This window comes from Sinohyriopsis cumingii, unplaced genomic scaffold, assembly GCF_028554795.1.
Source record: "Sinohyriopsis cumingii isolate HCF-2022 unplaced genomic scaffold, ASM2855479v2 utg003158l, whole genome shotgun sequence".
Classification (NCBI taxonomy): domain Eukaryota; kingdom Metazoa; phylum Mollusca; class Bivalvia; order Unionida; family Unionidae; genus Sinohyriopsis; species Sinohyriopsis cumingii.
This window is the reverse complement of record NW_028316414.1, coordinates 140,414-165,378: the sequence shown is the minus strand read 5'-3', so window position 1 is coordinate 165,378 and position 24,965 is coordinate 140,414. Positions and strand designations below refer to the sequence as shown.

The 24,965-nt window shown below is 38.4% G+C and overlaps 1 protein-coding gene across 1 annotated transcript; it reads right to left on the bottom strand.

Annotated features, from left to right (window-relative positions):
• Positions 1-674: 674 nt before the first annotated feature.
• LOC149769855 (uncharacterized) lies at positions 675-23,501 on the bottom strand (the record flags this gene model as incomplete). Its single annotated transcript, XM_089949736.1, has 12 exons — positions 23,262-23,501; positions 21,174-21,250; positions 20,024-20,139; positions 19,246-19,335; positions 7,325-7,465; positions 6,513-6,631; positions 5,575-5,675; positions 3,238-3,329; positions 2,833-2,948; positions 2,463-2,584; positions 1,329-1,415; positions 675-847 (listed from the first exon to the last, which is right to left on the bottom strand). Coding segments are annotated over exons 1-12 (1,353 nt in total), but the record flags the coding sequence as incomplete, so codon positions are not given.
• Between the last annotated feature and the right edge of the window lie 1,464 nt (positions 23,502-24,965).

Sequence of the window (24,965 nt, the reverse complement as noted above, 5' to 3'; positions counted from 1 at the left end):
CAGCAAGATTTCAGGTCTTGGTAATGCTTTATATATAAATCTCACGCTTGTACTAGTGTATGTATGTCTCTGTCTCTGTTGTGTTTGACCCTCTACCATCATTGTCCCTAGACAGTCCCACCATGTTCAATTCCCCTTGACGCTATACAGACTCACCATGTTCAATTTCCATATGTTAAATTCCCTTGTCCCCAGAGTGACCCAGGGTTTTTTGCCCATGTTAAATTTCCATTGCCCATGTCAAAATTCCCTTGTCCCCAGAGTGACCCAGGCTTTTTTGCCCATGTTAAATTTCCATTGTCGCTAATCTTACCCAGGGTGGTTAATGTTAAATTTCCATTGTCGCTAATCTTACCCGGGGGGGGGGGGTCTGTAATGCTAATTCCCATTGTCACTAATCTCACCCCATTCACTACTATTAAGCCTTCGGTAGAATAAAAAATGAGCATATAATAAAAAGGTTACTGCATTTGTATGGGAAATTATGAACTCGTTTTTTCATATATATATATATATATATATATATATATATATATATATATATATATATATATATATATACTGCACTCCCAAGGTCGTGCAGTGTTCCATCCAAAAAACTGGTTCATATTTTCCCATACAAATGCAGGACCCTATAAATACAGTGTAATATTAAATCTCTCATGGAATCTTACACTCCAATGAATTGCATCGTACTGGCCTTCAAAGATGTGATTGTAGCGTACAAGATGTCCCACTCCGGACATCTCCACTGCGTTATAACCCACAGCACCCTCTCTGCTAAATTTCCAGATCTTATTGTCAGCCACCACGTGACCAGATGTCTCTAGCGTAGATCTTATCCCACCTTGTAGGATTAAATGAAAACTGTGTAAACGTTTCGAAAATACAAGACCCCATCCCCAACAAAAATGCAAATAATAATAATAATAATAAAGGTTTTAAAAAATGATTCATTTTGTTATCATTGTTACACGTTTTGCTGAAATTGCCCCGTGCCTTCGAGGTAATACACGTGAGGTACAAAGACATGCAACAAACAATGATAATATTGTCTTATGAATGATAAAAGTAACCAGAATAAGTCGGATGCATGGAAAAAGGATGTGATAAAATGCCATGTAAGAGTTCTCACTTGGCAATAAGACCTACTGAGAGACCAAATATTCTCTCTTTATATATATATATATATATATATATATATATATATATATATATATATATATATATATATATATATATATATATATATAAAAGTGTATGTGTATTTGTCAGTGTGTGTGTGTGTGTGTGAGTCCATTTCATCATAAACTGCCGGAAATACATACCTTCTATTCTAACCCCGCCATCACTGTCATGGATATCGCATTTTGTTATGGTTACATCTCTACCATTCACATTGATGGCATATGCACCTGACGAATACATATAAACACAGTGGTTCAAATACATAGCAGAGTCAGGGCCGTAAAGAGCGATCACGGGCCCTTGGGTAAGAAACAGCCGGGTCCCGTTTGTTAATTTTCTTGAATTTATATTTCTGGACGGTTCACGTACCGAGAACACTATTTTGTTCATGACCTGATTCATGTAACATTTTTTTTTATCCTCTCATTCTAAGGTCCTCAACGTATATGAATTCGTATGATATTATCAATAAAACATTGTATCAAGATGAAAGAAGAAAGAAAGATTGGGAGTAAGACACATGCATAAAAGTGTATGGTTCATATACAAAATAGATGATTTTGATTTTTAAAACCATTTAAATATTTAAAATTTGATAATGGTATAATTGCAAAAGCCATATTTTGTTCGAATCGTCGAAGAAAATAATTTTTATTTTTAAAACTAACGACTGTCTTATCAAAATATATTTACAATGCAGGATATTCGCGAAAAGCGTTTTGAAAATCAGTAAGTAAGCGTTTCTAAAATTATCTTTAAGTCGAGATTGGTAATCGTGATTCATTTTATATTCGTTGGACCTGCAGAGTTGAAATATTTATTCGAATACAGAACATATATTCAGATATATGTGAAACTATTCAAGGACTTGAACGATTAAAGAATTGTGTGGGATTATGTGAAACTTTCAAGGACTTTAATGATGTTCTACTTTCACGGGGTTACCTAGAGGTAAAAAGTTTTGGGTATAGAACTGTCATTATTCAGCGGTGCTAGCACGTTAGCGTATAAACACATTCGAACATTCATTCAGAACACATTCGGACAGTTTCCGGATTAATGTAAAAATTATAGTACAATTTAGGATAATATTCTAGAAATTCATACACTGTAAGTTATTTTTAATTCTTTCACTTTACTTGATTTGATATATTACGGAAATAAAGTTATAATTTGGAAACTCGAATTCTTGCTTGGTTTTACCTCGTCTTCTTACTTAGTTTAAACACCTAGAAAATTTGGTAATGTACAAAACCATCGTACATAAAGCTCACCTGTATTCCTTACTTCTAGGTTTTCGAATGTGACGTCATGTATTGGATTGGCCACAAAACCGCTCCGACGACACGCTTCCAATGTGAAATCCTTGAAAGCAATATTGGACGCATTCCGGAGTCTGAATTAAAAACGTACCATGCCAACAACAACATCTTTACAATAGAAATACTTTTTTACACACTTAGATGAGAGAAACTACAATGGAATGGTTATATATGCAACACAACAATGTTACATAGCTAACATCGAAATATGGATGTGTGTGTGCGCGCGCGTGTGTGTGTGTGTGTGTAACTTTACCGCATATATTTGTTACTCCTATTTTTGAAACAAGGATAGTTGTTTCAGGCATTTTGGTTTACGTACACAACACAGTCGTCCAGCAGAGAAACGTAGATGACGTCCGAATCCCGCACTGCGCCATTATGTGTGGGCGGCCAGACGTACAAATTACCAGTCGTTCGATCTAGGTAGTATTCACCCTTTAATAATAATAATAATAATAACAATAATAATAATGACAATAATAAGAAGTAAAGAAGAATTAAATTAAGTAGAGTAGGCCAAAACATTCTCACATCAGCTTTTATAAAATATATTTTCTTTATCTATGGTCTACAATGAAGTTGTAAAGAAATTTCTAAGGCAAACAAAATCGTTTAATTAACACTATCCTCCACGACTTATACAGAAAAATAAATATATTTCCACCATGTCACCGTGATATTATGGCACAGTATTGTATTTTTTATTTTATCGATTATTACTCACCGGTTCGTCAAGCTCTCCCAAAATGTTGAAGAACTTGAAATATCCACCTTGAAATGCAAATCCTTGCCCTGGTCCTGTGTTTCTATAGTGACCTACCATAAAGAAAGGTACAAATAAGCAACACATTATCAGTTTCACTAAATGTCTTTAAATTATGTTAAATTTGGTATGGAGTACTCATACGCCTTGACATTCATTGATGAAACGCTACGTTGTTACATCTGGGAAATATTTTCTTCACATCCCTATGGGCGTGCATTACAGTTTGCCCCCCCCCCCCCCGTTTGCATGCAAGCTGCGACAAAGACAACTTCATTATTAGCAAAGTCATTAAATTTGACGTTTGCAACAACCCCCACCCCCAAGGAACATTACCGACAATCTGAGATTCTTTAATCCCCATTATAATGTAACTCTTGCTGACACTAAATCGACTGTCAAATGGTCCGTACTGTACATCCTGACACTCAATCGACTGTCAAATGGTCCGTACTGTACATGCTGGCACTAAATCAAATGTCAAATGGTCCGTACTGTACATGATGACACTAAATCGACTGTCAAATGGTCCGTACTGTAATACTGACACTCAATCGACTTTCAAATGATCCGTACTTTACATGATGACACTCAATCAACTGTCAGATCGTACTTACTGTACATGCTGACACTCAATCGACTGTCAAATGGTCCATACTGTACATGCTGACACTTAATCGACTGTCAAATGGTCCGTACTGTACATGCTGACACTCAACCGACTGTCAAATGGTCAGTACTGTACATACTGACACTCAATCGACTGTCAAATGGTCAGTACTGTACATGTTGACGCTCAATCGACTGTCTAATGGTCGGTACCGTACATGCTGACACTCAACCGATCGTCAAATGGTCGGTACCGTAGATGCTGACACTAAACCGAATGTCAAATGGTCGGTACCGTACATGCTGACACTCAATCGACTGTCAAATGGTCGGTACCGTACATGCTGACACTAAACCGAATGTCAATATTGCGTACTGTACACGATGACACTCAATCAACTGTCAAATGGTCCGTACTGTACATGATGACACTAAATCGACTGTCAAATGGTCCGTACTGTACATGGCAATTTCAAAATAAGCTAAATAAACAATTATTATCATACTCTGAACTTGAGGATAACCGTATCCTCATGGTAGTCTTTAATTCTATTATAGGATAACAATGTCCTCATGTTAATATTTCATCCGGGAATCGGTTTTGCGTCTCAGGTTACTGTATAACCTTTGTCTAAAGAGAATTTAGTCAGTTGGGCATTTTTACCTTGATGTGACCAGTTGAGTCGAAATTTTTAGTTTTTGAATTATTAATTCTTTTTCCTGGAAATATTTGAGTGCTCATACAGAATTCTTGGACAAAGACATTTCTTGAAATTTTATTCGGAAATTCAAACAATGGAATATTATCTTCGGTGGTATAACAAAAAACTGTAGACACACCAGTCTTATAAAGGCTACAGTATACGCCTTCCATTTTGGATTTTTCGTCGGGAATTGAACTTGAATTCATTAGAACATTTTATTACTAGGACTTCTAAATTTTAATTCTGTGATTATACTTGGATTATTTGTGGATTTTATTCTTAAAACCGTAAGTTCTTTTTTTTTTAATTTTTACATTGTTTTTCCATGGAAATAAATTATTTGTTAAATTTTACAAAGCCTGTTGTCTTCACTTTTTTGTTACTGTTTATTAGAGCCTAAACGCGTAACAATACGCTCAACAGTATGAAAAACTAACTAATTAACATAATATCAACAAAAAGAAAGCAAAACTACAAACCGAAATGGACACGTGGAAGTAGTAGACACCTTCAGAATAGGTGAGCGTAAGACTTGTTAATAGTCTTGGTAGTTGCCTTGGTATCTACGACTGTTTTGGTAAGGACAATTCTCAGAAAGTTCAATGAAGATGAAATAATTACTACTGGAGTTTCCAGATAATGGATCTCCTTTTCTTTCATTAACAAGGACAACCTTTACTTGCAGATCATTAGCACTAAAAGATTAAAGAAACAACCATGTTGGTGTAAAACTGGCTTCCAATCTATGATTCCATAAACAGTGGCACTTTTGCTGCTATTGCATTTAATTGCTTACCCCATCTAAGAGTTCTACTGCTACCGGACAATGTCTCTTGTTGAACAGAAAAGTCAAGAAAATCCACTTATATCAAATACCCATTACAGTGATGTGAATTTTCTGAATTTTGTATTGTTTTAGTATCTGACGAAAACAAGAAAGACCCATCAACAAGAAAGATAAAGATATTCCAAAAGATTGTACTACCTATGCGAAGCCCATATGAAGGAGGTTTCTCCAAGGTAACAGTATGGTTCGATGTGTCAATGTGTGCAACCTTGACCGACTTGTCAACCCAGCTATAGTACCTGTATAATATATACTTGGTTATATTGGTGTTATTCTGTGTAACTAATATTCATGTCACAGTATAAGCGCTTTCCTCTCTGTTGGTATAAAGGTCTTTGCATCTCTCTCTCTCTCTCTCTCTCTCTCTCTCTCTCTCTCTCCGTCCATCCATCAATCCAGTCCTCTATCTATCTATCTATCTATCTATCAGCACGTGCCAACCTCTTTATATGGCCTGACATTCACGGCTTCAACAAAAAAAAATTTAAAAAAAAAAAAAAAAACAAGAAAAAAAACAAAAAAAAAGCTCAATGAATTTTAAAGAAAAAAGCAACCCCCAAAAAGCGTTGTCACAAAGACCTCAAATTCCATAAAATGCTGGCCTAAATGTGAGGCCAATCGTTGATAGCATGACACTGTCAACTTGCCGATAAGGCTGCCCACATACAAGGAAAGATATGGTGACACATTTGACATCATTTGCTGACTGGTTAAGATTTTAGTTCCCTAAAATGAATCTTGGAACCAGTCTGCAAGAAAGCCCAGTTGTGTTACTGATGACATTGACTTACTTTTTAGTGTGTCGTGCAAGGGTGCCGCCACCATCGATAATTATATTTATCTATTTTCGGAATAATGCTAAAAATGGATACATCCTGATAATAGACCATATGAAATAGAATTATAAATTGGGGGTGGTGTGGGTCTATAATAATGGGTTTTGTTTTAAAAAATCTCTCCTCTGATTCGATATTGTGTATATTATTCAATTATTTGAATGATTCATATGTAGATACAAATATGTCGGATTTCGATTTTTATATTATTTACAACAGTACGACCTCGGTCAAACTTACCAATAACCATATGTCCAAATTTCGTTTTCTTGAGTCCAGTTCGTAAGATGACGGTCTTCCGCGTATGAGAATCGTGTTCCGTTTTGTCCGTCTAGCAAGTGTGCTATGTTTAAAAAGCCCTGAAAGGTCACAAATCAAACATTAATAGTTGAAGATAATATTTTAGTATACAAAACATTCACTGTTTTAAATCTCAATAATTTCACATATTTGATTCGTAGAACTGCTGAAATTTGGGATGAACAAAAAAAGGAGACCAAACACATGCGTTGTGGAAACCCGTTTATGCTCTCGATACATTCAATTAACAGCTGTTTTAAATCAGGTACCTTAATGTTTGATCTACTCTAAAATTTGAATAGAAATAGCTTTTGCGAACTAGAAATCGAAGACACACACACACACTCGCGCGCTCGCACGCACACACACACAGACATATATATATATATATATATATATATATATATATATATATATATATATATATATATATATATATATATATATATATATATATATATATATATTAATAAAGTCTTAATTACATGCTATGCATCCGGTTGCTCTTTAAAGTCAGTGCGTTGTTTAATAACAAAAAATATGATTAGGTTTTCGTCATTTGATAAAAATAAATACTGATTTGTGTTTATTTCAATTGATATGTATGTATGTATGTATGTATGTATGTATGTATGTATGTATGTATGTACGTATGCATGTATGTATGCAGTATATTGAATCATTGTAATCTGTGATAACAGTTCCTTGATAAAGAAGTGTGCCAGGAACTATATTTCATTCAAGTAATCCACCTGATTCGGATATCGTGCCAGCCTCGTCGGCTCACCGTTCCAAAATATTTCTAGTGGTGCCGCCCTCATAGTGTAAAACCCATGTTCGTTGATTTTGCCATAATTAGTTATTCCAGCATCTGGGAGGTGTATCTCTTTTACCTACATCAAGAACAATAATCGATTAAACAGTCTTAACTTTAAATAAAAAGAAGCGATCGATAGACTGATCTATTAGAGAGACATCGTTCTGCAACCACACACATAACTACCAACATACATACATACATACATACATACATGCATGCATACATAATACATACATACATACATACATACATACATACATAAGTAGTATAGTGGGGTTGTTTACGGACAATGGGAAAATACATTACAGACCCCCCTTGGGCACGTTTACGGACAAGATTTATATGGGGCTGTTTACGGTCAAGGGAAAGTCGGGTTGAATATCCTATTATGGAACAGGTAAGGTGACGTCACGGTACTGAAGATTAGTAACAATGTAGCTCGGGGTGACCTAGAACGTTTGGCGAGACATAGAAGTATATAACACATAAGACTACAACATACAATATACACACATAGATTGATGAACATTAATCTATCACACAAACAACTATACAACCGACCCCAAAAAATTCGACAAAAAAATCAAATCTTTTCGAGGCATATGAGTGGCCCTGAAAAGGGCCTTTGATTTTCTTGTTCTAATCTCTTCTTTTCCTCCACCAACTTCTTATTTTCTGTCCTACATTCTTCTTTTTCTTCTTCTCATGTTTCTTGTCCGCCTCCTCTTTTTTCCTTTCTTCATTTTCTTCTTTTTTTCTATTTTCTCATTCCACTCTCTCCCCCTTATTCTGTATTCTTCGTCCTCCTTTATTTTTTTATATCAGTTCTCTCAATTTTTCTTTCGTTTCTTTACAGTGTTAGTCTCCATCTTTGCCCTGTGGATGGTATAAACACCATACTGCATCTTAGCCCTGTGGATGGTACAAACACCATACTCCATCTTGCCATGTGGATGGTATAAACACCATACTCCATCTTAGCCCTGGGGATGGTATAAACACCATACTCCATCTTTGCCCTGTGGATGGTATAAACACCATACTCCATCTTTGCCCTGTGGATGGTATAAACACCATACTCCATCTTAGCCCTGTAGATGGTATAAACACCATACTCCATCTTTGCCCTGTGGATGGTATAAACACCATACTCCATCTTAGCCATGTGGATGGTATAAACACCATACTCCATCTTAGCCATGTGGATGGTATAAACACCATACTCCAGCTTCATCATAAAATCATCTGCTACTCTCAGGTCATCGATTGCCTCTTGCAATATTTTCATGGCGTATTTTTGGTTTGAAGCCATATTTTTTGACTATTCTGTGTAGAATGGCGTGAATGACTGGTGGACTGACTATTAAATTATAGTGGTGTGCGTACATCTCTGTACATGTACCACTTGTTCATGCCTGCACGGCGGGCTGTTTAATTGATCCTGAGGGAAGGAATTAGTGCCACACACCTACTATCCACACGGGAAGAGGAAAAAACCACAATATCTACTATTTACACAAACGTACGCGTACTTGTATAAAAACACACTCTACTATCCACACAAACGTACGCGAGCTCATACAAAAACACACAAACAATCACATCAGTAAAGAAGTGAGTGTTTATAATCACACTACTCCACATACACACCAATTGGCAACTTGAATAATCTATTTTCTAGAGATTTGGTTAGCCCTGAAAAGGGCTCTTTTTTAAACTTCAGATGCACTTTTCAGTGATGACACCTTTCAGGCCGGGGACCACAGACACAACGCCGACTCCAGTCGTTGTCCCAATTCACAGTTGCGGTTGGGAGCGTAGAGACCTCTTGAGTGGCTTCAGAACCCCAATCTTCAATTTAGGGGATTCTGAAGATTTGTTCCACTCTGTCTTCTTCTTCTATGCCACACCTGGGGATGCTGTCCTTCCCGTGACTCTATTCGTACTGATGCTGGTAGTAGTGACTGTAGTTGCTCTTGACGTTGTTGTTGTGGTTGTGGTGGTGCTGCCTGTGGAAGTGTCCTCTCCTCAGGCTTGACGTCACACAGAGGTCTAAGTATGAGGTGAGGCAGGATCGTTCTTTTCCTTTCCTTCTCCTCTTCTTTCTTTTTCTTCTCCTCTTCCTCCAGCTTGGCACCTTCCTGGATTGCCTCCATACCAGCTCATTCTGATGGCGCCTGACATGCTCCACGTGCATCTGAAGCTCCAATAATTTGCTGATTCTACTCATCGGGAATCTTAAAGAGCGAATACTAGGTAGCCAGACTGACGAACTCTTTCGCTTTAAATTTATCAAGCGCGGACGTGAAGGAAAACATCCCCTGTTACTTTTTGATTGAAGCCGTCAGGCAGTGGACCTAACAAGAGATCCTAACTGTATGAATGGAGGGTTTTAAGGCGAGTGGGAATAGACCCAGCACAAACTCAACCTAATCAGTCGCTACTACTTAGTTGCATTTAGGTATATATGAGTGGGAATGGACCCATCACACACTCATATGTTTGGTACTGAATTTTCAGTGGTATTAAGGACGTGAACTGCACGCTGTTTATTTTTATGTCCGGCTGTGGCAAGGGAGGAGAGGGTGGAAAGGCGGATCCAAGGTTCAAAGGTAATAAAGTTCCCAGATATCCATTTTTGTGTTGTTGTTTACTATTCTTGTTTTTTATTCCTTCACAGGTAATTATCCTAGACTTCAGGGTATCGGATCTAAATTGTCGTCCTACACAATTCTGAAAAAACTCTGTGCTGTTTTGAGTTAGAATTTTGCTTAGGAGAGGTGTCTTAGGTGACAGTTTTTAGTAAAGTTTGCCACCTTGTGTGGCTGGTCCTGATGGTCTTGGACTTTTGAGACAACCTTATATGTAGGATTCGGTTTTTAGATCTTACGTGTCTAAATTGTCGTTGTTTTATTTGCAGCCTTGTGCTGCTGGGCCTGATGGTCGTTGGTGTTTGATATCACCTTATATATGCAAAGCTGAGGTCTTTTTTTCCTAAAGTTGTTTATTGGTTTGCCACTTTGTGCGGCGGGCCCTGATGGTCTTGGGTGTTGGACCACCTTATATGTTCTAATTTTGAGAGCCTAGAATTTCTCGTGGTATAGATATTACTGACACCTTCGGCAAGAGTGTTAGATTCTCAGAGGTATTAATGGTGTTATGTGCATGCTAGTTTGTCAGGTATAATTCAGATAGAGGGGAAAAGGAGGGGTAAGACTGCGTTGATGAAGAAAATACACACAATATTGTCCACACACCATGGAATCTGTGCCTCGTTATTTCACATTATTGAATCGTGTCGTCTAGCCATTTCTTCTCATAAAGTCAATGATGTCCTCTTCCAAAGGTGACAGTCCATACGAATGAAAATACTCCACACAACCTTCTTTAGGAAAGTAGACGGCTATCCAGTGGAATCCTGGGAGATGACTGTCGTCCGTGTTGATGACATAAACTTGATAGTCTTGAGGTTTGGGACAAGGAAGTTCATCTTTAGCACACTCGACAGGATTCCAATAAGCAGTGAACGAACTGTGGTTCAATAGGTAATAAAGTTCCTAGGTATCCATTTTTGTGTTGTTGTTTACTATTCTTGTTTTTTTTCTTCACAGGTAATGATAAGTCATCCATTCAATCCGAACTTTTTGTTTAAATATGTCTGATTAGTAACCGTTTCTTCGAATCGTCTCTGCACTATGAGCCAAGAGAGCCTCGATGTGATGGCTCTCTAGAGCCATCAGTGGAGGAGAGAAATGTTCACGCAAGTCTTTATACCACTGATGCAACACGGCTTCTTCCGAGATGAGACTCCAAGATTCGTCCTGATACTCGTCCAATTTTTCTTCTTGACTCAGCATCAGACATTTATCGTGTTGAATTTGACTGGGCCATCTGGACCTCATCACTATGTCCTCTTCGTCTTTGTCTTTTTTGTTGATGGTTCTGCTTCCACGGTATCCTCCCATTCCATTTCCATATATTCTCCACTATTCAAAGATGGGTTTACAGTCCTCCATTGCTTCTAATAGTCTAGAATGACTTCTCTCAAACTATTGATTTTTATGGTATTTTTGTGGTATTGTCGAATTCGGCATACAAGATGACGTTCACCGTTACATCAGGATCTCGGTTTGCAAACTGAATTTCAACACGAATTTGGCCGGAAATTATAGGGTGGAAATGCCCCTCGTTGCTGCCTTGGTCTGGAATAAAATCAAAAGCCCACAAAGTGTAGCCTCCTGCGTAAATTTCGTACGTAATGGCGCGACTGGTGTTGGTTTCTAACTTCGGACGGGACAAGTACGACTTCAAGTAATTCATGTTATTGGGAGAAAAGTCAGTTTCGAAAGGCCTAGTACACAAGGTCTTGCCATCGCCACTGACCTCGATTTTGGACACGCCAAAGTGTTGAAAGTTTAAAGGATTTTTTTTGTGGGCTGTGTTGAAGGCTTCATTCTTGACGATGCCAAGGGTATTAACTGTCCTTGGAACAGATATCTTCAATCATGGATCGGTGACCCTTGGGAATGATGAAAGTTTTTACTTCCACTCGTCGTATCGGATACTTGGCGGTCGTTCTGCTCAAAGTGTGAGTGATGTCGTTTCCGACTTTAGGTAACACTTCCACGCGTCGCACATAGAGTCTGGCTTCTTGGATGACAGTTTTGTAAAAAGTATCACCTGCAGCCATCAAATGGGAAAGCTGTACTTCTACGATTCAGTCTGTGGCGGACATCTGCACCGTTCCAGAAATTCTTCACTTGCAACCACATGTCCAAATGCAAACGATCCATCAGTTCTAAACTAAGGCTTGCTTTTGATTTTCTCTTTAAGGGTTTTAAGCCCACATTGTTGTCATCTAGGGCAATGAACTTGCCTGGCGTGTCAGGTTTCCATATTACACTGGCATCCAGATAAGTGTTCTTGGCTTCTTTTCCGTACGTCAAGAGATTTTCCAGGTACGCTCGGTAAGGGTAAGTGTCCATGCTGCTACTGACTAGTTTGTTATTCAAGTACAGGTCCAAACCGCTGAACAAGAAATGCTACTTCATCATGGTCGCCTATGTTAGTGTTGGGATCGTTGATCACCTTCTCTTTCATGTACAGGTAACTGCTATTGAGTTCGATGTAATCTTCGGGCTGTTATTTGATTTCAAACTCGATGGGAGCTGAATCCGTCAAAGAGGAGATGGGATGAAATTATATCCATTGGGATTCTTGCATCATCATCAGGGTGGGTGGCATGGCGATGAGATCCAGTTTGGACTTGGAACAGGCGTAAGACTCTCGGTGCATTATTTTTGTTGCCTCTATGATTAGTAATCTAAAAACGGTTCTTCTTTTCTTAGTCTTTCTACCTCTAGGGGTGTGAAGTCCTCTGAAGGTTTTATTTGTCGTCTCCTTCTGCCTTGTCCTTGCTGTCGCATCAGGGAAGTAGGAATGACTGACTCGGTAGCGTCCAGGGAAGTGTCTTTGCCTGGTTGAAGCAAGACATTTTTGCCTACTCTCAAGTAAAGCTTCTTTGGGGTTTTGTTTGTCGATGATGACATTTAGGAGAAATTCTTTGCCGTGATTCAATGCGTCATCTTTCAAAGAGTGCAATCATCGTGTCAGTATCGGTTTCAACACCGGGGCCACCAAAAGAAAGGCTGATCTCAACATATCTTCTAAACCATGTCCTCGTTGTCGAGCGACGCGTCGGGACACAGGATACATGACTTACGAGCCGTTTGGCAATCGTTTTCGAAAATGGAGTTTCACCGTGACTTTCTCTTTGGTGAATGGAATATTTTGTCCCAGATCCCCTTTTATAGTAATGTCGACGGTGTCAAAATACGACTTACTGACGGGTAAATAGTGAGGATGTACAAATTTGCGGTGAACGTGATAAGTGTTTCCACCTTCCTCGTCAGCGTTTGTGGCAGAATCCACTTTGAAGAAAATGACGCGCAGTAACGGTACGGAGATGTGTCCCACTACGTTGTACTCCACTAGATCAGAATACACAAAGATAAAATTGAGTCCTCGGTTCATTTCTTCAGGGAATCAAAAACTGCGTAAAATCCAAGTTGTTGGCAATAATAGGCATGTCTCTACCATTGGGCATCTTGAGGTCTCCACCCAAAATGTTAAACAGTTCAGGACAAAATGTAATGCCCAATATTTTCTCATCTGAAAATTACATCAGTAGGCGACGAGTCACTTTATGGTACTCAATGGTGACAGATTTGTTCTGTTTGGTCAACGTGGTATTGAATCTGGCAGCAATTGCGTTCACCAGACGTTGAACGCTAAAATAATAGCCTGCAGGAATTCTAAACATATAGATATACCGTGGAGTATTAGAGGACATATTTCGTCTCATAGAGGCATCTACAGTTTCGTTTTTATTCAAGTACTCTTGCACGTGGTCGTCCAGAACTTCGACCTCAAAAGTGCTTTGATTTTTAGTGATTTTTAGAATTTGTGTAGGGTGAATGATTTCGACCAAAGCCACTTCCCAAAGAGCTTCGTGATCTAATTGGATGGCCTGAGGTAATTTGTCTGTGAAACAGCATAAAGTGTTGTTCGAAAACACCTCCATGGAATGTCACTGGGTAACGTTAAGTAAAATTGGTTGTTGTTCATAATTCCAGAGTTCTGCTGTCCGGGGGGGTCACTCGAAGTCAGAGTAGTGTCTAAAAGAGGATTGTTCTTGGAGTGGTGACTGCTGGGAGGGTGACTGCATGTGGATGCAAGGCTCCCGTTGTTCCCGTTCGAGGGGTATTTCAGGGAAGGATTGGGAAGAAGGTAACCGATGCAACTGCTCAATAAAATGTCCGACAATTGTTTGTCTCCTTGCTGAAAATTCAAATTGGCAAAGGCAGTACAGATAGCACAATACACCACACATATCTGGCAGAAAAAGACGATTTGCATTTTAGACACACGTTCTCCACACCACGCCCACAAGGTGTGCTTTTGAAGATCTTGCAGAGAAGAACTGGGTGAAGGAGTCGTCACTGCAGTGGTAGCGGTAGCAGAGTCTGCGTGGAAGGGCATGATGGTCACTCCTTTTTATAGTTGATGACTTGCGAAGCGTCCATCTAAGAATCAAAACTGGGAAGATATCCTTTCCAACGCAATTTGACTTCTTTTACATGTCGTTTTCCCACTTGTTGGGTTCTTCGTTCGAGAATGCTTTCGATGTTGTACGCTTCTTCTTCTTTTTTGGTCAAGAGTTGTAACTTGGGCAAGTAAAACGTTTTGTCAAATACTCCGTCTTGGGTACACACGGTCGCTGTGCCATTTTACCGCACAAGCAATTCAACATCACTTTGGCAAACGATCGCCTGCCTTCGTTTTTCTCCACGTTGCCTAAAATGATGCCTTCCTGCTCCTAGTATTTCTCTTTTAATTTCTTTAAGTCTTCGGGAGTGTGGCACCAGGAAGGATAGCCGCTGCCTTCTTGTTTCAGCTTTAAAAAAACATCAACGTAGTCTGCTAAAATGCCTTTCTGAGTCTCGTCGCCCTTGTGGTATTTAAGTGTCTTTGGAAAGTGGTAAACTTTGTACACTTCTAACCGTTGGTATCTCAGGTCCAGAGCTTTAAACAATCCACGCTTACCGATGTTCCCGTCAAGGTGCGTTCTTCCTGTATGCTGACAAGGTCGGTCATGGTTGCACGTTTTGGCACAAGTACGGCACAAGAGAAACATCAGTTTTCCTTGGCAATGGTGAGATAAAACGGGATGGTATAAGTCCGTAGGAGGCAAGACTTTGCACTTGATCAATCCTTCGTATTGTCGAATGTTGTCCAGGTCGATGTGTTACGTCATCAATTGCGGGTGCCCCTGCCGAAAAATGCAATATTTGTACACGTAATAATACAACAAACACACGTCCAAGTATTTAAATAGATTTCTTCTTTCTCCTCAGCGGCTTGGTACAGCAAACAGGTGGTATTTGTCCGTCCTCCGTACAAACTGCCATTCGGGTTTAGTGGGTCCACCAACTTGTAACTTTCCACCATGCGTTTAAACTCGGGATCGGTTTTCAAACGGTGATCGTACTAGTGTTCCCACATTTCCACCACTTGGTATCCTTGCTGTTCTAACTTTAAGGGCCGCTGACCAGTGGCCTCGTACAAATCTTCCATGGTCCGTTGTAAAAACTAATCTGTAGTGTCACGTAGAAGGTAACAGAGGAAACATCCGTAAAATAAGCAACCGTTAAATCATTCGTGTTCCAAGTCCACGATTTGGTGATAAATGTAACATCGTTTCTTTCCTGACATTATGTGTGCCTTGACATTATTGGTACGTATCCGTTGTCCACAAGTAAGGCACAATCTCAGCAGTTGACAAGCTCTTTTCTGCTGTGAACCTTGCGTCTTCAGATGTTGTTGGTAACAGGTAGGACTGACAAAAGTGCGCTGACAAGCAGGGCAATGCACTCGTTCTTGTCCTTCGTCCAGACAGGGTTTAAGGGCCAAATATCCGGAAAATTTCGATCTACAATGCTTGTGTTGCTCTCGATTGTTATAGCCATAGTCACATTTCTCACAGTAATAACTGTTTCCCAGGAATGTGGCGATACTGGTGATGACATCAAAATGTTGATCGTGATAATAGACGTGAATATATGTACTGTCTTTGAAATCTTCGCCTCGAAACAACAAAGGTCCGCGAACTTTCTGAGGGTGTGCTTTCAAGGTGTAGCGTGGTGCCAAATCGTCTTGCAATTTTTGCATTTCAGGAATGACACGGGGCGTGTCTTTGGATTGCCTCGCTTGCTCTAACAAGAGTTCTGCTTCTCTTCATTGTTTGGCTCTGTTAAGTTTTTAAATAGTTTGCCAAGATCTTTTCCAGTCTACCGTGTCGTTCTTGTCGGCATACGTTCATCCCACCACGACAGCACGGGTTAAACATATCTGATATTGAGGGTTGTTAATCTGGACGAGGCTCGTTTCTGGTGCTGCGAAGGTCGTCAAGCAGAAACACTTTTTGCGTGTGGTCCCTTGGGGAAGAGAAACGTGGGTTATGAACAGTGTCACTTTTCCATTGTTGATGTGAAACTTGTCGTTGGATTGTTGACCATGTTGAATCTTATCGATGAGTTTGGAAGGCGTCAGCTCTGATGGGCTGCTAAACTCGATAAAACGGGGGACTTCAAACTATCGTGATGAGTGGAAAGTCTCAAGCGATCGTCTTCTTTGGCTTGACATTGCCGTTTCAGTGTGGTTAACAAAGAATCCCACACATCGGTGATGAACCCCTCTTCTTTCTCCAACGGTACGTCGGACGTGAAATCTTTAAACTTCACTGTGTACGTGTAAGCAGTAGTTCTGAATTTTCTAGAGGAGTACTTTTCCGTCTCTCGAATGTGGTGGTAGTTTTGAGGGGTTAATGGTGGTGGACTTTGGTTTTGTGTAGACTCTCTGGGTCTGGATTCTGTCTCACTCATGTTATCTTCAAAATCGCTGGCATGAATTTGAGCCAAGACTTCAGCTACTGTGCGAGGCGATAAGTCACGTTTCTGCCTCTTAATTTCTTCTTTCTGCATAAAATGATGCGATCGTTTCATCTTGACTACGAAAAGTCCAATGACTACATTTTAATCGCCATGGATCCCTTTATATCCATGTCAGACTAGTATATATATAAACGGTCAGTGTCTTTCCTTCCAGTATTCATTTCACTCTCAAACCGATCAGAAAGACGTAGAGCCCACACAGATCGAACTTCTGATCAGAGCTTTGCGAGGTGTCATACGAAAGTTTTCTTCAGACAAGTCGACGGACTACTCCCCCTTTTTTCGAGATAAAAGTAAAGATACTTGTTATATCTGTAAGAAAGGGCATTGGGCTACAGAATGTCCAGACCGTCAAAAAAGCAAGAAAGATATCAGAATAGACCCAGGTCAAGATGCATCTTATCATTGTCAAGAGAACGGACACTGGTCTTCAGAATGCCCTAGAACAAGAGGAGCAAGAGCAGGAGAGGGTTCGGAACAGGAAGAAGAGATATCTCAACAGGAAGAACCCAAACACGTTCAGAGCGAGAAAAAAAGAAAATAAAAGAAGACGAGGAGAAAGTGATGAACAAGATGAGGAAAGACCTGTGAAAGTGAAGAAATTCCACCAAAAAAAAAAAAAAAACAGAGAGAGAGAGAGAAAGAGAGAAAACAAAGACACAATAGAAGACTATGAACTTTTTATAGTGTTGTGTTGTGTTTGTGAACTGCATTGTAAAATTTATACCAGAATAGACCAGACAGAAAACGTAAGTGCCTCTCGGTTTCTATTTTTTAGAATAAGTACGTACTCATGCACACACACACACACACACACACACACAAAACACACACACACACACACTCTCTCTCTCTCTCTCTCTCTCTCTCTCTCTCTCTCTCTCTCTCTCTCTCTCTCTCTCACAGACACACACACACACATCATGGGCAAAAGAGGGGGATTTTGAGCTTTAATTGATTTTTGCAAATGGAATAATATCTCTTCTCGAGATAAGTGGGTGGCCCCGAAAAGGATCGTTGGGTGTTTTTTTTTTTTTTTTTTTTTTAAAAAATTCAGTTACGAGACGTAATCAGCTTTAACTGCCTCAAGGCTTTGCCACGGCCAATGCCTACTTCTGGACTTGCTCCTGTCGATGATTTGTTAGAAACCACTAGGGGTGGACTCCCAGGCGTAGTAACAGGGTTGGGTTGTTTGGCCCGGGAAGGTCTTTTTCTCTTGGTCTAATACATTTGTTTCAGACTCTTTAACTCTGCTAAAATGTCTGTAACTGAATTTGTTTTAACGCGTGTTGGGATTAGTGAAAATCAATCCGTTTTTATCCGCTCTTCCACTATAAATAACCGCAGTTCATTTCAGTCCCTTCACCTGTTCTCGTCACAAGATGTGGACAAACGTAGAATCATCTACCCTTGTATCATCGATGCTGTTCCGCACGGACTTATCCATGTATTTGAAATCATCATGGACAATTATCCAGATCACCGATTCGAGCGTTTGGAAAAGAAGAATGTATGTGGAGAGACAAGGCTGTTTGAAGAGAGTCGTCATCTACGGTCCAGAAGTAAGAAGAAGTTTGAGGAAGAGAAGAAGACCTATGCGATGCCCTCTATGTTAACGGAATAATGTTAACCCACCAAAAAAGGCCCTTTTTCAGGGCCACTCATTTGCCTCGAAAAGCATTGCTTTCTTGCCAAATTGTTTTTTAGTCGTTTGAATAGTTGTTTATGTTGTAGATTAATGTTCATCAATATATGTCTGTATGTTGTATGTTGTAGTTCTTATATATGTCTATGCCCCGCCAAGCGGTCTAGGTTCTTTTTTTTCTCGCTGTTTGGTCGGATTGAGGTCAGCCTCTTGCTACATTGTTACCAATCTTCAGTACTGTGACGTCACCTTACCTGTTCCATTCCTGTTCAACCCAGCTTTCCCTTGTCCGTAAACATCCCCATATAAATCTTATCCGTAAACGTGCCCAGGGTGAGCTGAAAAGGCTTGTCTGTAATCGTGCCTAACGGGGGGGGGGGGGGGGGGGGGGGGCTGTGTGTAATGTATTTTCCCATTGTCCGTAAACACCCCCACTATACAACATACATACATACAGACAGACAGACAGACATAAATACATCCGAACAGACATGCATGTAATCTATCAATAAAATTATATCTCAGATATACAGATACAAATTGACAGCAAACAGCACTTATTCTACTACCTTCTCAGCCACCCACCCACCTCTGACTATTTGTTTAGATCATGCATACGGACTTATAATTAGCAAATTAAATTTTAAAAAAATGTACACTTAGCAATTCATAGACATATTACGTTTGTTTACTTACATGTTGTTTAGCATGAGGCGAAAGGCGATGTAGGATGTTTGCATCTGTAACGTTTTTGAAAAGATTACCCGGAAGTCTTTTTCCCCCAGTCTGAACATTAAAAGAAATATAAATAGAAAACAGAATAAATGAAATACTGCGAAGAAATGGGTTTTTAAAATGCGTAAATTGATTGTAATTATCTCTGTAAATATTTTTCGCAAAGTTTTTATATTGTGTACAATGTCATAAATTGTAAAATTGTCATTTAAGAACGTAGTCCAAAGAAAGCAAGCTAGCAATGAGTAAGTGGACGAGGTTGATTTATGGAGGTTGAAAGGTGATGAAAGTGGACGAGGTTGATTTATGGAGGTTGAAAGGTGATGAAAGTGGAAAGAAAGCGTGATATTGAGACAGACAGATTTCTTCTCTCATTCATTGCTACATGATTTCAAATTCTTACTGCGGTCCTGAAAGAAAAATAGAATACAAATATGTCTGCTCACTTGCCAATTCCAAATGTTGCCTTCATTTTATCGCTTAAAGTTTAAATATGTATAGCTTAGTTATTGTATATTGTTGAATATCGTTTTATTCGTATCAGTGCCTTCCACGTTATTTTAGATTTATAGGCCACTTTCTTTCAAAGGACCGCATATATAAAAAAGTGAGTCGAGTTTGGTAATGAACTTTTTTAAACTATATTTTTCTCCAATCCTCGTTCATTAGTTTGTAGAAAGTTCTGCCAGATATTACCTAGATGATTTATTAGAATATTCTCGTTCATTTTATACTTTACCACGTGCACCTCCCCGCCCTGATATGCACGGACAGTGACCTTTGCCTTGTAAGCATGGTTAAAGGTGAGTGAGGAATGGAGGTCGTGATATCCGGGCATCAATTCAATAAACACATCTGATAAAAAAGAAAGAGTAAAACTTATAGGATGGGACGTCGCCCCACTATATGTTTTAAAGAAACGCAATCGTGAAAAATGACGGCATATGTGTAAATGCATTTGTACAAGAAAAAGCTTTTAGATCCACGTTGGTCGAAATTTGGAATGCGTTCATTCATTTTACCGTGGCAATGACAAATATTCAATCAAGATTTTTGTCCAGTTTTTCATATCTGTATTTCATATTTATTACGTCGTGTGCCAAGAAGACTAAGTAATTATATTTTATTCTTCATAAATGTTGCCGTTATTGCACTTTGCATTCAGAATTTGGAATAGAGTTGTATAAAGATGCATTCATCTGTGAATATCATTATGGACTGACATAATTAGATGTCGATGCAGATTTCTGAAAGCAACGTGCACCTTTTGTGCTAATTATATTCCGAATAGCTTTAAAAGGCTAAAATAATGCTTCACACCGATGAAATTAACATGTATCAGTGAAGTGCCATTCGCAAATTTTCGATCAATCGTACTTATGAATCCTCGAATGTATGTCTATCTCTGCCACTCAGATTCTTTTCTCATTCGCAACATCTCTATCAAATCCTACGGTCAATCCAAAAATCTTAAAAAATAGTCAAGATTGTCTGAATGGATTGCGTTTTCAATTTAACGCGAAAAAAACCTGATGCATTTTCTGCAAATTACTACACTAATATACAGCTGATGGTTGTTTGCTTTTTGCCGAAATAACTGCGGCTACCCGCATAATGAGCTACAAGTCATTTTTACGGTTTCTGTAGTAAAGGTGTCTGAAGCATTACCTGATTATTGAAAACAGCAGTAAGAACAAAACCCGAAATACTTTTCCGATAACAGAGAGCCAGTCTGAGGTCAGTGCACTTTCGCGAGTGCGGGATCAAAGGCGGACCACAGTTGTTCACAATGACTAATACAATATATATATTATTATTATTGTATGCTTTAGCTGATTAAAAGAGAGAATGTATTGTCTAGAAAAAAATCACTTTAAAAACATACATACTTTCTCCTGCAACGTCGTGAGCAAGTACTTTTGGTAAAGCTGCAGCAATAGTGAGTAGGGAATTGGAACTCGATAACCTATTAAACAATAACAAATATAGTTAAGATAACAGTAAAACTATTTATCATGGACAACTCTATTCACCGTAATAGCCTCTAAAAAATAATGCACATCACCACTTCAGCATCCATTTTGTGTATTCAAGTCTTATTCTTTGCGTATTTTTTAAATATGGAATATCAGGTAATCAACGTCATATTGAAAATACGCCTATATCCCTAAGTATCAGAATAATACGAGACAGTAGAAGTCATACCAAAGTGTGTATATATATATATATATATATATATATATATATATATATATATATATATATATATATATATATATATATATATATATATATATATATATCCGTCACAAACCATCACTCGACATTTCGAGTACGCAGTGTTACTCAAAACTTTTAAATATTACTCGAAATCAAGACATGCCGCAAATGGATTAGTCAGAATATCTTCAAGTGAGATTTGGAGTCAAGTTTTTTGACGAGGGGCCAGCTGCATGTTGTCACATATTCCCTGACAACAGTCGTGTACATTTGGATGCGTTCTGATGCGATCTAATATCGTCCCCAAAAAATAGAAGGATCTCGACCAGGGCGTTTTCAAATATTTTCGAAATAGACACCAACTATGTCGAAGAAATCAAGAAGTCTCTGCGCCATCAATGCAATCAAAATAGGTAAACAATGTTCTATTTCATTAAAACTAAGTAAATAGTGTTCTATTGCATTAATAGAAAGTACATATTGTTCTATTGCATTCAAAATAAGTAAATATTATATTGCATTCCAAATAAGTAAATAATGTGCTTTTGCATTTAAAGTAAGTCCATGTTGGTTTATTGCAGAATATATTGACCCAATTATACTTCTTTTTTGTTTCAAAACAAGGTAATTGTGACCCGATTTGTGAGACTTCTACACAATATTGCAATTTTTAATTACGTTAAGGAATATTTACTAATCAATTCACCAAATGTATATTTTTACAAATTTAGTGAAACTGTTACAGCCACTCCCATATCCAATGTTACAGATACTCCCATATCCAATGTTACATCTATTCTCATATCCAATATTACAGCCACTCCGATATCTAATCCTAGATCACATCATCTTGATATTTGTTTATGCTGTTTTAATATTGGCAGAATAGGTCCTGGTTTTTAGTTGCATGTTTCATCTTGAATGCGAAATCAAGTATAAACACCATATTTTGGGGTATTCCAATATACATTAAAGACCGAAAGCTTTTAGCCTTAAATATTTCCTTTTCTAAATATCTTCAATTTTTCCTATTAAATTTTCTTATGTTACTTATTTAGGCTCGAACAGTAACAAAAGAAAGAGTGAAAACAACAAGCTTTGAAATGTTCAACAAATAATTTGTTTCCCTGGAAATACGTAACAAACAGAAATTCCTTAACTCCTAATACAAAGGAAATTGTCATCCTATAATTATATGTTATGCTACCCGCTACCCTACGCCCTCTCTAAACTCGAATAAAACTTGGGAAAAAATTGTAGTTGCTAAATTTCTGATACACGATTGAACAGATTAGCTACAGTTAGCATTTGTTGTCGTGGTCTATATATGAGACAAAGACCTGAATTTGTATAAATGGGCACGGAAGGATAACACAGACCAGATTATAACTGCCAGTAGATTAAATTGAAGTATTTGCACCATGACCTAGAGCCCACTTTTAAGGTCAATTATTAATAACTAAATACTTGTAGGAAAGCACTTTTTATTAGTTTTGTATCTAATTGTGATTGATGTTATTCATTTTTGCATACATGATCACTATCAAGTTTTTGTTTCTTTTGTTTTAAACACCATGGTTTATTAACCTGGCATGGAGCCTCGTTTTCGATGCTTTGACGACTGAGACAGACAAAGCACTATTCTAAAAATCAGATTCACTCAACTTAATCTTGAACTCATACACCCCACCCACCCCAGAGAGAGAGAGAGAGAGAGAGAGAGAGAGAGAGAGAGAGAATGAATGTTAACATATTACCCATCATTTGTATCAGATCCACTCGGAGATACATATATGTGAAAATCAGATCCTAATATTTCTGTACCAAGAATCAAGATCACAGCTACAAAACACTGTCGTTTCAAATAACGATCCATGGTCAGTGTAAGTTTTTGTTACAGGTGTGTGCATTCATTTAGATGATTCACTTTCTTGGCTTTAGCTATATGTCACACAGAAAGGTTATCTTCGAGATAACATGACAGCAAATAAGGCATCTGGCACCACTGGAACGACTGATAGGAATATCTTAGATTCTGACATTAAGTCAAGATGTGTTATGACCAACCGAGAGAAAAGTATTCAACCCCACCACACCACACCCCCCCCAAAAACCCCATTCCAAATTCAATCAGTACATGAATCAAAGTACGATAGATGCTGACCTGTCTAAAACATATTCCCTTCCTTATGGTTACTAAGTGGTTTCTACATTTTCATTACACAGACACATACAAATGTATAATCCTTAAAACAATCAGCCATAAATAGTAAAACATTTCGATACTGATAAACATTTTCTCAGAATAAGCATAGGTTCGAAAAGTACAAAGAAACATAATTGGGGTTAATACAGGCAGTGCTTTTATGTAAATACTTAATACAGAAAAAACCAGAAGTTCAATATTGACGTCAAGTTGGTTACTTATTCCTTATTCCTTATTCCCGATTGAATAAGGAATAAGTAACCAGTTACCGATTGAATAAGGAATAAGTAACCAGTTACTTATTCCCGATTCAACTATTTATACATACATTTGGTTACTGATTCCTTATTCACAGCCAGCTGGGTATTCATTATTTATTTATAGTTCCATAAATAATTGGCTATAACTTCTTGAAGATTAAAAGCCCTTCAGGGCATGCATTGGTGTTATTCTAACCCAGTTACAGAAATAAGAGTGTTCTTTGGTGCCAGCTATATATAGCTGACTACAGGCAAATCACGGACTATGTGGAGGAAGTGGTTAGGATATTGATAGGTATACATAATTACTAATTTGAAAAAGGATTTATTAGTTGTGTTAGATGTTGGGGTCGCGTCCTGTTTTGCATGGCGCGAAATATTAGTATTTGTATCCAAAAGCTTACTAATGGCTCAAGTAAACGTGAAACCACAAAAAACCATACAAGTGTGAAACTGGAGATTTCTCTTATGTGGTCCTAATGTGGTTAGAGAAGAATTATTTCAAGTATCTTCGGGTTTCGGAAGCCCTCAGTTGTCATCGAATGTTGTATTGAAGTCCTTGGAACTGGGTAAAGAAACATACGGGTAGGTGTATGAAACACGCTCAGTGTGAGGCAAATCTAATAATACTTAGTGCGAATTAAACGCGTACCTAAACGATTTCGATTGCAACTTCTGATGAACAGTTTCTATTCAGGAATCTGTTCCAACATAAGCCAAAGTCATTGAAAGAATTTGTTTAACCGATTTCCAGAACTTGTTGCTACTTAAAGGGGGTGGGTGGGTAAAGGATATGCGACAAGCAGATAATATCTTATTTATACAAGTGGGCCAATAGTCTCCTCTTTGCACAGTTTTGACATGGACTTTTCACAGACATTTTATATCTAGGTGGTAGTGTCGAGCCACGAAATAAGTCCTGATGAATGTCATCGAGAGGAATCAGCAAAAAACAAAAGCGGACAACCTATGGGCACCGGGTATGAAAAAGACGC